General features: G+C 40.3%; 1 protein-coding gene across 1 annotated transcript in view; it reads left to right on the top strand.

The window, feature by feature from the left end:
- The window catches only part of LOC109529648 (CUB and sushi domain-containing protein 3-like), a 447,797-nt gene that overhangs the window by 170,149 nt on the left and 262,422 nt on the right, over positions 1-15,226 (top strand). The window contains exons 18-23 of the mRNA XM_019893029.1: positions 2,583-2,771; positions 4,975-5,091; positions 8,349-8,564; positions 10,021-10,209; positions 13,035-13,204; positions 13,972-14,128. Of these exons, the coding sequence (XP_019748588.1) occupies positions 2,583-2,771; positions 4,975-5,091; positions 8,349-8,564; positions 10,021-10,209; positions 13,035-13,204; positions 13,972-14,128 (1,038 nt within the window). The remainder of the gene's footprint in view (positions 1-2,582; positions 2,772-4,974; positions 5,092-8,348; positions 8,565-10,020; positions 10,210-13,034; positions 13,205-13,971; positions 14,129-15,226) is intronic.

Below are 15,226 nucleotides of genomic sequence, written 5' to 3'. Positions count from 1 at the left end.
TTGTGTCTTTCCGTAGCATCGGGGGGGCGTTGGGTGTATTTAAGCTCCCGCGGCATGACGTCTCAATCCGGGTTACTTGTACTGGAATTTCCACTTACGTAAGATCCGGTGACATGTAATATCGTAGTCAAAATGTTAATGCATAGGTTTTTGTTCCGGGTGAAGGAAATTCCTTTTCATAGAATTCCGGGGATGGGAATATTTACTGTACTTGTTAAAGTTTTGTGCCTTTGTACAATCAGTAGGATCAGTAGCAATGCATATATGTGAATGATAAAAGTAAATTGCACATTTGTCTAAGGAAATCTAAGGTGCTTCATGAAATGTTTTGTAAAAGATATGTTCATTAAATTTCAACATTTTCCTAATGTTCTTGTGCTTCCTGAGACCAAAACAAAGGAAAGACATGTTATTTTGGTTAATTATAGCAGAGTATGGTATAATTTTAATGTTCTGGCCCACTTGACATCTACCGGTGCCGTATGTGGCCCACAATGTGAAATGAGTTTGACACCCCTGCTCTAAAAAGGACTGCTCAGTGTTTTTTTCAGTTTTTTTTTTTTAAAAACGTCTTCAGTTTGACACAAAACATGAAGTTGTTTCTAAAACTCAAGTTTTTACACAATGTTACGAAAAATGAATCAGTTAAATGCCATATTAATGGATGGTGAGTTATAAATGTCCCCCCAAAAATGTTATTAAACTGTGTACTCTGGATCTCCGCTATTCAGGGAATAAGGAACAGACCAGTCTGGGAGTCGCATAAATTCGCAAATAATTAATTCCCATTTAAATGCACTGACCCTCCCCCCCCCCCAAAAAAAACAATCTAAAAGCGCTGACATTTTATTTGAATTGTCCATGAAATATGGAGCGACGTGAGTGAAAGAAAATCTGTGAATATGCAAACCCACAAGTGTGGGGGTCCACTGTATATTACTTTATAGCTAATGATGACCACAATTTGCTGTTATCCCTTTTTAGAGTGTGTCTTTTGCTCATTAGGGGTGCATTTGAAAATACTCTCCAAGCAAGCACTGGTTCACTCCAACCGGAAACTGAGTGCTGTTCAAATGTGCCGTTCGATTATTCAGAGTGCACCAAAACAGAGTGCTGGTGCTCGCTCTAGGCCGGGGGTTGGCAACTCGCAGCTCGAGAGCTGCATGCGGCTCTTTAGCGCCGCCCTAGTGGCTCCCTGGAGCTTTTTCGGTAGGAGGACAAACATGACACCAACATTCTTCACATTTTCCAATGCTGTAAAAACGTGTAGAATAAATATTAAAATTCAACATTTCTGTCAATGAAGACTTGTGTCATAGCCTGCGACACATGTTTCTATTATTAGCAGGGCGGGATGCCAGGCAGGTGGCTGTTGTAAAAAAACAAAAAAAAAACAGCGTTTCATGTACAATTCACCGATGGCACTCGCAAAGAATGGCATTCTGGAAGGCCGAGAGAAGCATTTCAAAATGGTACGCGTGAGCAACAATAGTTAAGAGGCTGCAAAAGTGCGTCCCATTCCTCCGCGTCAGGTCTCGACAAAGGTAGGCAGTGATTTCCGTTTCACAAACTCGTGTCCATTTTATTTTTCTGTTTCCTTCATCTTATGGGCCGTTATGGCTGTTGCTCATAATGGCATGTGTGTGTACGTGCGTGCGTGTGCGGTAACAGGTCGAGCGCAGGAGGTTGGTTGATTAAAAAGTAGATCTTGTGGTCAGAAAAGGTTGGGCACCCCTGCTCTACAGAGTGCACTGCAGGTAAAAAAAAACCCAAACATTTAATCATAAATCATTTGTATTTGTCGTCAACCTAGTCCTTTTGATTTTGGCTAATGTGGCTAATATAGATACTTGTGGAGGCTCTCAGTCGGACAGGAAAGTTCCATCGTAGATGACAGGTACAGATGACGACTGACGGAACCCTTTCTACGCTAATATAGATACATACAGCATGTGTTTCCTTCATTATAAGGCTTATATAAGGCTTTTGATTTTTGCGTCTCCAGGCATATTGGTGCTTTTGTTTTTTCGGTCCAATATGGCTCTTTCAACATTTTGGGTTGCCGACCCCTGCTCTAGGCACTCTAAGCGAAGGGACGGTGCAACAGTGCGCCAGGCAGTACAGATGGAAATAGTTCAAGCACAATTGGTTTAGAACATAGTCTGAATTTGGAAATTAAGGGCAACATGACCTGCCTCTCCTAACACACCCACTCTCTAGAGTATTGCATGGGTGTCAGAGTGAATTTCCGAATGCACCCTATGTCATATTGTCTTTGCATTTCATAAAAGCGTGCATTTTTAAACGTGAGATTAAAGTATTTTAAAGGTCCCAACCCATCAACATCCATTTTCTCTACTGTTTTGTGCATAACAAATGTCAAAATGAGTCTGCCACATGGTTTTGGTTTGACATCAAAGACATCTGTGGTTTGTCGTTTACTTGCACTAACTAGCCTACAAAATCGGAGCATCCCTAATTCTATACAACTCCAATGGCTGCTTAACAGTCATACCGTAGTTCACTTAAACAACAATGCATTCAATCATGTGACAGCATATGTAACTAACACTTTTTTGCAGTTGTTACAGTTGACACCTACTCCTGTATGGATCCTGGTATCCCAGTCAGTGGTGTGCGGCTGAGCAACGACCTGTCAATTGGCTCTACAATATCCTTCCAATGTGATCCTGGATATAGTCTGAGCTTTGAAGAACCACTGGTTTGTGAAAAGAACCACTTCTGGAGCCACCCTCTACCCACTTGTGATGGTATGTCGACACAGCTTTAAAAGCCGGGGTGGGCAATTCATTTTCCAAAGGGGCCATGTGAGTAAACTGAAGTGGTTGTCACACCATGCTAACCTCAATTGTGTTTGCTACCATTTGAATGTTGTATTAATTAGAAAACAAAAATGTAAAACAAACTTTTAAGCAGTTTAATTGATAAACAACTCAACAATAATAGTCCACAACACAAAAACACTAACTTGATAAATTCAATTCAAAATTAAAAACGAAAGTTTATTTTTAGAGATCAGTGCCTCAAGGGTGTGTGTGTGTGTGTGTGTGTGTGTGTGTGTGTGTGTGTGTGTGTGTGTGTGTGTGTGTGTGTGCGTGCGTGTTTCCAGGGTCCGTTGGTGGTTAGGTGAGGTTTAGGGTTAGTTAGGTGCACATAGTATACTGTAATTTGTTGGAGTGAGCTTTATCGCACGCCATTTGAGGTCTTATTACATCAGGCATCATGAGTATTCACTGTTGGTGGAAGGCTCCAAAGCAAGCATATGCTTGTCAACCTGCTTTCTCCTCAAACGATATAGACACGGTGTTTTGGTGAACAACTTAGTTCAGGGTTTTAGGAATCATGTAAACTTGAAAATGAATTATCTTAACTTCAAAGCAACAACTTGAACCTGTGTTGTCCCAGGTAGAGAGAGAGATGATCTCTCTCTCTCTCTCTCTCTCTCTCTCTCTCTCTCTCTCTCTCTCTCTCTCTCTCTCTCTCTCTCTCTCTCTGTCTCTGTCTCGGTTGTTTTTACAGTCATGGGCTAATGTGGTGATTATTGTCCCTTTGTGCAAAATGTTATTGCTGTCACAGACCACTCATCTCCAGGAACATAACAAACACAATGAGTTGGTTGTATGTCTCATGAATGAGACGCGACGATGCAGGTGTAATGGCCTGTAAATTGCACTCATGTCCTGGAGCTTTTTCTTGTTTAGGTGTGTATGCCAGACTGGTGCCAAACATCCTGGCCTTCTGCCTATAGACCCTGCAAATCGACACTTTGCCAAGTGTACTCATCCAATTTTAATGACCTTATGTAATACAGGCTCATTAATTAAGAATTTGATTTATTTTTGTGTGGTGGATGAGGATTCTGGAGTTGTTGATGTGTTGCACTTGCTGGAGGGCCCAAGGGGGGAAGGAGTGAGGACAGGAGAGGTGTGTGTGTGCAGCTGTGAGGCCTGAGGCATTGCCATGATCTCCCAAAACATCATCTGACGTTCATTACTTTGAAAATAAGTCTATTCACAAGAGCTGTACTTCTAATATTGAGAGAGGCTTCAAGGCATTTGATTGCAATGTCATCTTTAGGGCATCTGGGCCAAAGAAAGCACAGCTAGAACAGCAAACGTGAACACTATGCTCAATGAACGAGGAGGGCAAACACAAACAAACCTGTGAAACTGCATTCATGTATTATTTTAAACAGCACCCTTCATGTCATAACCTTTTAGGTAAATAACATGACCGCATGAAAAAAAAGGCTCGTTTGAACAATATCTAATTGAACGAGTTAACCTCTTCACTCACAGCAGCCACTGAGAGCGCAGAATGATCTCATCGATTTACTTTCAGGAGATTAGAGGTAGTCTAGCTATTAAATGATACTGTATGTCAATAATCAACAGACATGAGCATCCCTTCATCTGGGTGAAAATACGTGTTGTGGCTTTTGTTGCCTCATCAGCAAACACTATTGGGTCGTTGCCACTGGATGATCTTCCCATACTGACTTGAGTTAAATGGTGCATTGAGCTAATCTCATTTGTGCGGAAAGACTTCAAAATCCCTTTAAAGTAATGACTGCAATGAAACAGATTGAATCCCCTAAGTATGCCTGTGTCAGTTAATTGCCAGTAATGCAATGCAATATGCCGTTTTCTCACCACATTTCATTTTTAAAGTAATTTATGAAAGGTGAATACTACATAGAGGGTTGCTGAATCAATGAATGATTTATTGGCTGGGTAGCGAGAGGGTTGGTTTGAAACAAGTTAGAAAAGAAAAAACATTGTGTTGGCAGAATTACAGGGACTCATCAAATAGTAGGATAGGATGTGATGTGACTGAAATGCATTATTCATCAAAATTGCTCCTTTTTCTTCAGGTGAGGGATTTATTCCTTCATTTACAGTTCTCTTCTTTCCCAGCAGCATTTATCATTCATTATCTTCCCTTCCTATTCAGCATCTTGTGGTGGTGATATCAAAGGGCCCGGTGGTGTGATCCTCTCGCCTGGCTACCCTGAGTTGTATCCAAATTCCCTGAACTGTACATGGACCGTGGAGGTTAACCATGGAAAAGGTTTGTCATAAACTACACATAAATTGGTTCTTTTACATGGAACTATACACACATAAAGTGCTGTGAAAAAATATTTGACCCCTTCCTGATTTCTTTGTTCTTGCATATTTATCACACACTAAGTTTTCAGTTTATCAAACCAATTTTAATCTCACACAGAGACAACCCAAGGAAATTTTAAATGCAGTTTCTAAATACTAATTTCATTTCCCAAGGCCGCAAAAATCTCACATATCTGCCCCCCACGCACCCACCACCTTGATTTAACTGTGACTAATGACAGTTTTGTGAAAGCCGAGTTTAATTGTACAGGTCACACCAAGCATGATTACCACCACATTTGTTGAATCAAGAAATCACATGAATAAAATCTGCCAGACAAAGTGAAGAAGGCCACAAAATCTGAAAAAAAACAAATGCATCATCCAAAGAAATTCAACAAGAAAGTAGAAAAAAAACCCAAAAAACTTTTTGATATCTATGAGTCTGGAAAAGGTTAAAAAGCCATTTCCAAAACTCTGGGGCTTCAGAAAACCACTGTCAGAGCCATTATCCACAAATGGATAAAACTGGGAACAATGTTAAACATTCCCAGGAGTGATCGACCAGCCAATATTACTCAAAGAGTGCGACGACGACTCATTCAGGAGGTCACAAAAGAACCTAGAACAATATGCAAAGAACTCCTTGCTGGCCTCAGTTCAGGTCACTGTTCACGACTCTACCATAAGAAAGACACTGTCCAAAAATAATATTATTGTGAGTGTTCCCAGGTATAAACTACTGTTGTCCAACAACAACGCAAAGGCTCTTGTCACATTTGCCAAAAGACATCTTGATGATATCCTCAAGATTTTGGGGAAAACATTCTGTGGACTGATAATCAAGAATTTAACTTTTTGAAAAATGAGCGGCCCATTTCATCTGGCGTAACAATGGCACATTTGATTAAAAACAAACAAACAATCAAACAAACCAACAAACAAACCAACATTATGCTAACACATGGTGGTGGCAGTGGGATGGTCTGGGGCTGCTTTGCTAGCTCAGGACCAGGACAACTTGCTATGATTAATGGGGCAATTAATTCTGCTGTCTACTAGCAAATCCTTTCGGAGAACGTCCGACCGTCAGTTTGTGCCCTCACACTCAACTGCTCTTGGATCATGCAGTAGGTCAACGATCCAAAACACCATCAAGCCGACCTATGAATGGCTCAAAAAAAAAAAAATGAAGGTTTTGGAGTGACCTAGTTAAAGTCTGGATTTGAATTCAATTGAGATGTTGTAGTGTGACCTGAAAAGGCAATTAATCCACGAAAACCCTCCAATATGGTGAAGTTGAAGCAATTCTGCTAAGAAAAGTGGGCCAACATTTTTCCGCAGCAATGTGAAAGACTCATCACCAATTATCGCAAACGCTTGATTTCGGTTATTGCTGCCCAAGGTGGCACAACACATTATTAGGTTCAGGGTGAAATTACTTTTTCACACAGGTTTGGATTTTTATTTTTTTTTTTTGCCTTAATAAATTAAATTGGCATTTCGAACCGCATTTTGTATTTCATTGAGCTGTCTCTGTGTGATATTAAAATTGGTTTGATGAACTGAAACCTTTTGTGTGTAATAAAGAGGCAAAGAAAACAGAAATCAAGAAGGGAGCAAATAATTTTTCATGGCACTGCATAAGGCACATTAACTTAAAACTTAAACAGGCACAAACGACAATATGGGCAATGCCACAGCTAATGCTAACATTAGCGCACATCTATCGGTAGGAACTGCAGGATTTAAATTTAACATTACACATTACACACAAAGAACACAGAAATCAGGAAGGGGGCAAATACTTTTTCATGGTACTGTACACTTACTGGCCTGTAACGGACATTGGACACATTTTTTTGCTCCAGAAGTCAAAGAATGTCTTTCAGGTAAAATGTAAACCCAATGCTAATAAAACACCAACACATTTAAAAAGCTCTGAAGAAGTTTTGGATATTAGTCAGTGAAGAATTCAGATTCGGCCGAGGTATGCAGCAGCACACGGACCATTGACAGATTGGACTAAACAGTACAAGTCAAGAACAGGATGTTGTGGTTTATATGTGTCGCTCACTAAAACTTGCTGAGAGCCTTATCATTTTTTAGGTTGTTTGTTTCTGACTTGGCAAGGTCTCAAGGAATAACTTCAGAATTATATATATATTTTTTCACTTTTATTTTACTTGTCAAAATTGAGTTAACCGCTGGTCCCTGGTAAGGGACAGTTTCACATTTTTGTTTGGAAATGAACAATGTGGGCTTTAGTAACTGAGCACAAAAAAAAAAAAAAAAGATACAAAAAATATAGATGCCAAAACCGAAAAACCAAAACGAAAAACAAAAATCACAAGTGCAGGCGCCATTGAGGGACTTCCTCGCGTGGTTCTGTGCAGACAGCACTTTGTGAGATTCTTGAATTTATGACCGCGGGATGAGTCCAAACTAAATGTTACCATCTAATAAAAATATTGATAAGAAAAGTAAGGCAACATCAAACCTGCAATAAAGAAGCAATCCTTTACATGTTATTAGTCAATGTCACACTGAAAAAAAGCAGTAATCATAATCATAACAAAACAGCTACACAAACGCACAAGCAAACAAAACAGTCAATTTCAAACAAAAAATAATATATAAGAAAGTAAAGTGATGACTAAGAATATATACATATATAAGTGTACAGGCGCTCCCCACTTTACGAACTTTCGTGTTGCGAACAACGGTACATACGAACATTTTTGCGGGTACAGGTATGTCGAAAAATGTTCTCGGACAGAGATGCTGTCAGTCAGATTTTGTATTGCGCGCCTTTTTCCGAGTACTGTCGTACTTATTTCCGCCGCTAATACCGACGTGAGGCGCTGTGAGAGGAGGAGGAGGAGGAGGAAACGCTTGTCCCCATGAAGAAGTTCGAGACGGAACTCTCTCCCCCTCCATCATCTCCTTAAGCCTTCGAGTACATCTTCCAAAAGTATGTTACATTTCATTTTATTACACTTATATAAGCCTTAAACATACTTATATAAGCCTTAAACATACATTCCATACAAAATATAGCACTGAAGCAACTTACGTACGAATTCAGCCAGCGAACGATCCTTCGGAACGTATCTCGTTTGTTACCTGGGGAGCGTCTGTATTATGAGTTTGAACGTGTCTGCAATTGTATTTACCTGCTTGTTGGCAGTAACGTGCCTCATTTTCTCTTCCAAGGTGTGCAATTCACTTTCCACTCCTTCCACCTGGAGGATCACCATGACTATCTTCTGATAACAGAAAACGGTAGCTTTGTTCAGCCACTGGCTCGACTCACTGGCTCCGATAGGCCGACTCCAGTTAACGCGGGGCTGTATGGCAACTTCAAAGCACAGCTTCGCTTCATTTCGGACTTCTCCATATCTCTTCAGGGATTCAACATCTCCTTCTCAGGTATGGGAGCGGATGAGGATTCTGTTTTCAGGAGGCAGAGGGGTGGTTCATTGGTTGAATTTTAGAAAGAACAACTTGAGTGACGTTTCAAAACAGGAAGGCAAAGGATTGGAGTGCAGATTGTTTAAATTCGATGGATAGAGTAAGTTAGGGTGGCGTCAATGCTCAATGGTGGTTATATGAAAAGCATCGGCCGGTTGAATAATAAGATCAAAATGCTTAGCCACTCTACATCATGTCTAAAGTAACTTGAGGACTCATCAGAGAGAAAGGGAGAAGGCTTAAAGCAGGGGTGTCCAAAGTCGGTCCTCAAGGGCCGCCGTCCTGCCTGTTTTCCAGCTTTCCCAGGAGCAACACACCTGATTCAAATCATCAGGATCGTTCTAATGCTGCTTCAGAGCTGGCTGATGAGCTGATCATCTGAATCAGGTGTGTTGCAGCCCAGAGAGATGGAAAACAGGCAGGACAGTGGCCCTCCAGGACCGGAGCTGGACATGCCTGACTTAAAGTGTCGATCAGAGTGATATAATTAAGAGACGACAAGGTCAAGCAGGTAGAGACTGTCTGGCTGTGATGGGAATGATCATCAAAGCATGCCATGTGGGTCACTGTCTTGAGGACTGAGGAGCTTGGTGGAGGGTGTGGTTGGGGTAAGAATAAGACCCCCTTGTGTCCCACGCCCCTGCAAATACCAAGGAGTGGGAAAAACAAAAAGGTGGAAATGCATGAGTAAAATAGAGAGGGAGGAGAGTCGGCAGATGGTCATGTTGAGTGAGAAGAAATGGTGGAGAGAAGGGAAAGAAGAAAAAAACTACTCTATATTGTAAAGTAGAAGGGCAAAAGAGAGGGTGTGCATGCCGGGCATTCTGGCTAAATGTTTTCCTGCTGTTCACTGAAGCGAAGAATAACTTATGCGGTTATGAATATTCATGAAATGTAGTTTCTGAGAAAGACTTTGTGTGTGTGTGTGTGTGTGTGTTCTTTATGCCTGTGTACAATGCTATTACTTGTCCTTACATGCTCTGTAAATAGCATTGAATTTCATTTATAACCTTTCATGACCTTTGAAAATGTGCCATGTTGTCAAGGTAGCATCCCACGAGTGTAAAATTTTATTTTGATGTGCTCAAAACTATAAGCCTGTATCATTTAGATTCTATATAGAATGTGAGGAACATTGCAGCAGTGTCTAAACAAATACCAGATATGCAAATGGGATATACCATCACATTGACTGTGGAGTGTTTTCTTTTTTTTTCTCATTTTTCAAACACACTCCAACTGCTAAAAAACATCAAGGATGGAATTGCACTTGCTTGGTGTCCTCGAAGAGGAACAAGCACTGATGACTCCGATCTTAAGCGATAAGTTTGTTGTAGTTGTTGTTGAAACAGTGAATGATAAAACAATAACTTTTAATTTGTTGCAAATTAATTTGAAATGTCATGACTTTCAGAGTATGACCTTGAGCCCTGTCAGGACCCCGGAAGACCCCACTTTGGCTGGCATGCAGGCTCGAGGTTTGGCATTGGTGACACCCTTATATTCCATTGCAACACTGGCTATCGGCTGCAGGGGGCAAAGGAGATTGCATGCCTGGGAGGTGGCCGCCGTATGTGGAGTGCCCCTCTGCCAAGGTGTGTGGGTACGTTGCATTTCTTGTTTCCTCTCCTGTTGGCCCCATTGCTGTGCCTACATGCTTTGCCCGTATTAGCTTGTTATGGATTTGACAGAAATATTCTTCCGTACTTGACAGACTTGAAGATACTGTTTTGGTGAATCAATGAAATAGAATCAAGCTAACTACATGAGGCCATAAAGACCCCCCACCCCCACCCCCATTCGGCTCTCAGTAATAGCTGACTCTTGAGATAGTATGCTGACATTTCATAGCAAAGGCACTTTGTCATTTGCTGTCTCATCACGCCCTGAATTATTTTGCGTGAAATGCGATTGCAAAGGCTGATTCCTGGCTCACCAGTTAAGTGCTGAGAGTGCGATTAACTTATACATTTTACATGTCTGTGCTGTAAACAATAGCAGAAATATCAGTGGAAGGCTTCTTCTGAAACTTCCTTGTTTAATTGGCTTCGCATTTTGAAATATTCATGTTGTATTGATAATGTGCTGCTTGGTATGAAAGCAGCAAAAAAGGAAAATCTTGATGCGCGTTATATTGTATAACTTCCCTTCCCATTTAAAGTCTTCAATCAGAATGGGTGAGTAAGCAGATTAATGATTCACTTATTTGCATCTAGCTAATTCATCTTAAAGTAAAAAGTAAGATGTTCTTCCATCAGTTTAATAAAGTGAATAACATTTTTCACTGCCAATACCCAACGATGATTCCTTTTGTGTTACTAAATCAAAAACAAGGATAAACACAATTCACTTAACATGAGTCTCCAAAACTGTTTGTTGCAAATAGAAAAAATAAAGAGTAAAACTGTGACGCAACAAAGCAAATGAAGCCCATATTGCAATCAATTTTCCACACCATTATGACGATAATCAAAACAGATCCAGTACAGAGTTATATTATAGCTCTGTTCTTAAAAAGATAGGAATTGTAAGTTTTGTTTGAGACTGTCAGAGAGGTACCAATTTAACAGTATGTGAAGTGTTCTGGTAGTGATATTCAACTGCACTGCAACATACTCAGATGTGTTTTGAAAACAGTATTTTGGTTTGGCCATTGTTGCGAGCGATACCATAACCACTGTAGAATGTGTTGTCGCATAGAACATCTAGAACTTGGTGACCACTAGAGCGCTTGCTACTTACTAAAAATACAGTTATTGTAGTGGGACACACATATGCAGGACAAAGGTGCTTCAAATTTGAACAAAAATCCATTTAGTGAAGTTAAAAAATTTGAAAAAATGTTTAAGGTCACACAACTGATATATAAAGACTTGAAAGAGGTCAGCTTTAACAACAGAAATCAAAAAAGGACTGACCTCCAGACAAAGAATCAAGGCTGCTTGCTTATCCACCTTATTCCTGCACTCCATGAGCCTTTGTGTGAAATAGGTGCGTGACTTCTGGTATAGCGAACTGGGATTTTGACATGGAAACTATTCGTGTGAGTTCACATTCTATGACAGTTGCAGACTAAAACAGCGTGGGAATGCCAGTTGTTGCAGCTTTGAAGAGCAAATATTTTAATCCCGCTTCCTGCAAATATAGCGGGGTGGGCAGATGCTGGCAAAAAAAGAGGCCATTGACAAGGTACAGTCACAACTTTGGCTACGTTCTGAACTATGTCGCTTCAGACGTGAGGCAATGAGCAATCTCAAAATCTATGAGGCGTATCAGTATCCATCCAGGAATAAAGGTGGTTGCTTTTTGATGGACAGAGTGTTATTTAGTTTCAAGAAGACGTAGGAGCCTTCCGACTGTGACACTTAATGAAAACAAGCTTCAGATCGCTTTATGTCATAAAACTGCATTCGATCATCAGCCAAATGAATGTGAGCATTTTTTGGTGATGTCAACTTCAACCGCTGCAAATATTAGAACAATCGGCCAAATATTTTGGATTTTATAAGCATGACATTGTACTCTCCAATGGCGCCCAAGACAGCTTAACTTTACAAAATATTGTGGCAATCCTTGTAATAATTTCACAGATTGACAAATACTAATATGTAGTGGCTTCCACACACATAAAAACAATACCTGATGTTCCTGTTGCACTTCATGCCACCTGGTGAACCTTATTCAGCGGCTTATCCCAATGCAAGCCGCAAGCATATTAGCACAAAGTTAAATGTGCGTGTTGCACTGCTGTGCCCTTTCACAAAATGAAAAGGAGCACAGGTGCAACGTTGAGGTGGTGGTCTTTTCAAACGAAGACTCTCAGACAATCTTTTTCTGTGATCCTCATCCCCGGGAAGGCGCTGGAAAAAGTGCGTTCATCACCGCATTTTCTCCTCCTCGTCTGGGGAGCCAGTTCAAAACATTGCTCTTGTGGTCACAGATTCAACTTCTTCTACTTTTTTTTTACAACTGCCAACAGTGCAGCAGGTTTTCAAGCCAGACAAGACATTTTTCAATGCAATGGTATCTTATGATCACTTAGAAAAGGGAGTGAAAAAAAAATCAGTGAAATGAAAGTCGCTGTAAGCAAATTCTTACTACAAGTGTCTTACTGGTCGTCGCTCACAAAGTCGTTTCACCATGAGAGCCCTCAGGAATGAGGTGGATACAATGGCGGACTAACCTAAATGAACACAAGAGGGAGATATGACAACAAATACAACAAAATCACTAAGCATACAAAGCGAAATAAATATAACATAGCACCAAATGATAAGTGGATGCTAAGGTGCATTCAAACTAGATTAACAGAAACAAGACACCATTAAATTAGGTGCCAGGCAGTGGTGGTAGAGTTATCCACCAGTTATGTTGCCATAATATCTTTTGATTTTTGATTTAATCATGTGTTTGTTTGTTTGTTTTCAGCGGAATGTGGATCAACAGTCTCCAAAAATGAGGGTGTTCTTTTGTCGCCAAACTACCCATTTCCATATGACAACAGCCATGAATGTGTCTACAGTATTCATGTTCAAAGAGGGAAAGGCATCAACATTACCGCCAGCATGTTTCAACTTGCACAAGGTGACATCCTCAAGGTAAAGGCACAAGTTGCCGCTCTGTTTTGACAAACACACACACACACACAAAAAAAAACCCTAACCAGAGCCGTTTGTGTCATTTTTTCAAAATGAATAGAAACAGGTTTGGGGCTGAAAAATGGGAAAAGGAATTGTGTGCAGAGAGAAAGATACTTTGCCTTAGAAGTCATAGCATGACAAGATGAGTCGAATAAATGATGCAAGTAACCCTCTATCTCAGCTGGAGCTCAGTCTTTGTAGTGCAGATGTATAATGGTGCGATCAATAGCACATGTCATCACACCGTCTTTGTCTCTCATCATGCATTTATGTCGATGACATTTCCTTCCTGTTCGTTTATGATAATTTTATTTTGGATGGATACCCAACAGTAGCTCAAAGGAAGAAACCGATTTTTATTTTCTCATAGATTCCAGTCAGGAAACACAATGGGAATACTTACATAAATAATACCTGTCAATGAAAAATAAAGTTCCTCAAATTGGGATTTGCAATTATGAAGAAGTTGCAATTGTCTCGCAGATAATTCACTGCTTGTAACCTCTAATTGAACTTGTGTACTGTACTGCAATACTGTTTGACGTTATGCATTCTACCATCTGAATTGGAATTTAACCACCAATTATTTGCAGTATAAAATAAGAGGACCTTTGGTCTGAATTTTCACACTTCGTATAGGACATTGATTTGCTGTGCAATTGCAGTCTTTACAGTGCCAAGAGCTTCCACTAATTGTGTCCCCCGTTTCGGTTTCCTCTGACTAGGTGTATGATGGGAAAGATGGTGCAGCTCCACTCCTCAGCACATACACGGGCACATCCATGCAAGGTCTGTCATTGACCAGCACTTCCAATTATATGTGGCTGGAATTCTACTCTGACCAGGATGGCACAGCAGCAGGTTTTCACTTCAAATACCAAAGTAAGTTACTGTCCATCTCCTTGGTTTAAGATGCTGCACAAGCTTTGCCCATGGATTGACTGATGTACATTATACCTTCGTGAAGAACAAGCTGTTAATTTATCCCAACCTTCATCGCTGTGTCTTGAATAGTCAAGCATTTTTGCACAGCATGATGCATTCCAAACGCCAAGTGTTTTTTTTTTCTACCATCCCTCCCGCATGCATTCTAAGCATTTACTATCTAACCTTCCGTTGCTCTTTATTCACGCAATAAAACTCATTCCTTCCAAAAGGTACATCGTAGGCCAGATGAATAATTGATGAAATTGACATTTTAGTTTGCAGGGGTGTTTTGAAGATAGCATGCATGTATTCTCATTGTGGTGAGGTAAATGTTGGGCTAATGCAAACTGCGGGCCGGTAATCGATGAGATGTATTCCTCTTGCTAATTAATTTGCTGACTGGGCATAGGTGTTGTAATTGTTTCCAATGTATTGCCTCCACAAATAAATGGCACAGTATTATTTTGTGTTCCAACTTAAAGCTATTTTCCCGTTTAAGTCAGTATTTGTCTGTCTTCACGGTTACAGGACATTGTAAATTATCTGATAAATTGACTAGAAATGGCACGACTGTACAGTAAATTATGAAATTAAGATCGGAACTCTGATTAGTTTTCATTATAACACTAATACGTTCTGTAAATTGAGGCATGAAGGGTTGATTTACTTTGTACTGTATTTTAGGGGTGTGGCATAGCTAGTGAGCTAACTGCATGCTGTAGTGGTATTAATTGGCCAGGCAATTATAACTTAGTGAAGGTAAACGCCAAGAGACAGGATGTTTTTGTTCCATACTGACCTAGGATGTCAAACGCCCGGCGATTGTAACCTAAGGTGTGTCAAGAGTGGATTTGTTCTGATAATGGGGTCTTAAATGAGTGTAGACCAACAATCTTAAACATTAAACTTGTTCAATATTTACTGGTAAAAAATGTGTTTGGGGCCATCCATCGTCTCCGTTAGTCATTTGACTCCGCGGACAATGGCCTGAACAGAATGTAGCCGATCAAAGAGGTAAGAGGTGGCCTGATTGATGAACTATACATATATATA

This window comes from Hippocampus comes, unplaced genomic scaffold (genome assembly GCF_001891065.2).
Source record: "Hippocampus comes isolate QL1 unplaced genomic scaffold, H_comes_QL1_v1.1 scaffold94, whole genome shotgun sequence".
In the NCBI taxonomy this organism is placed as follows: Eukaryota; Metazoa; Chordata; class Actinopteri; order Syngnathiformes; family Syngnathidae; genus Hippocampus; species Hippocampus comes.
This window is presented reverse-complemented; position numbering and strand designations above follow the sequence as displayed.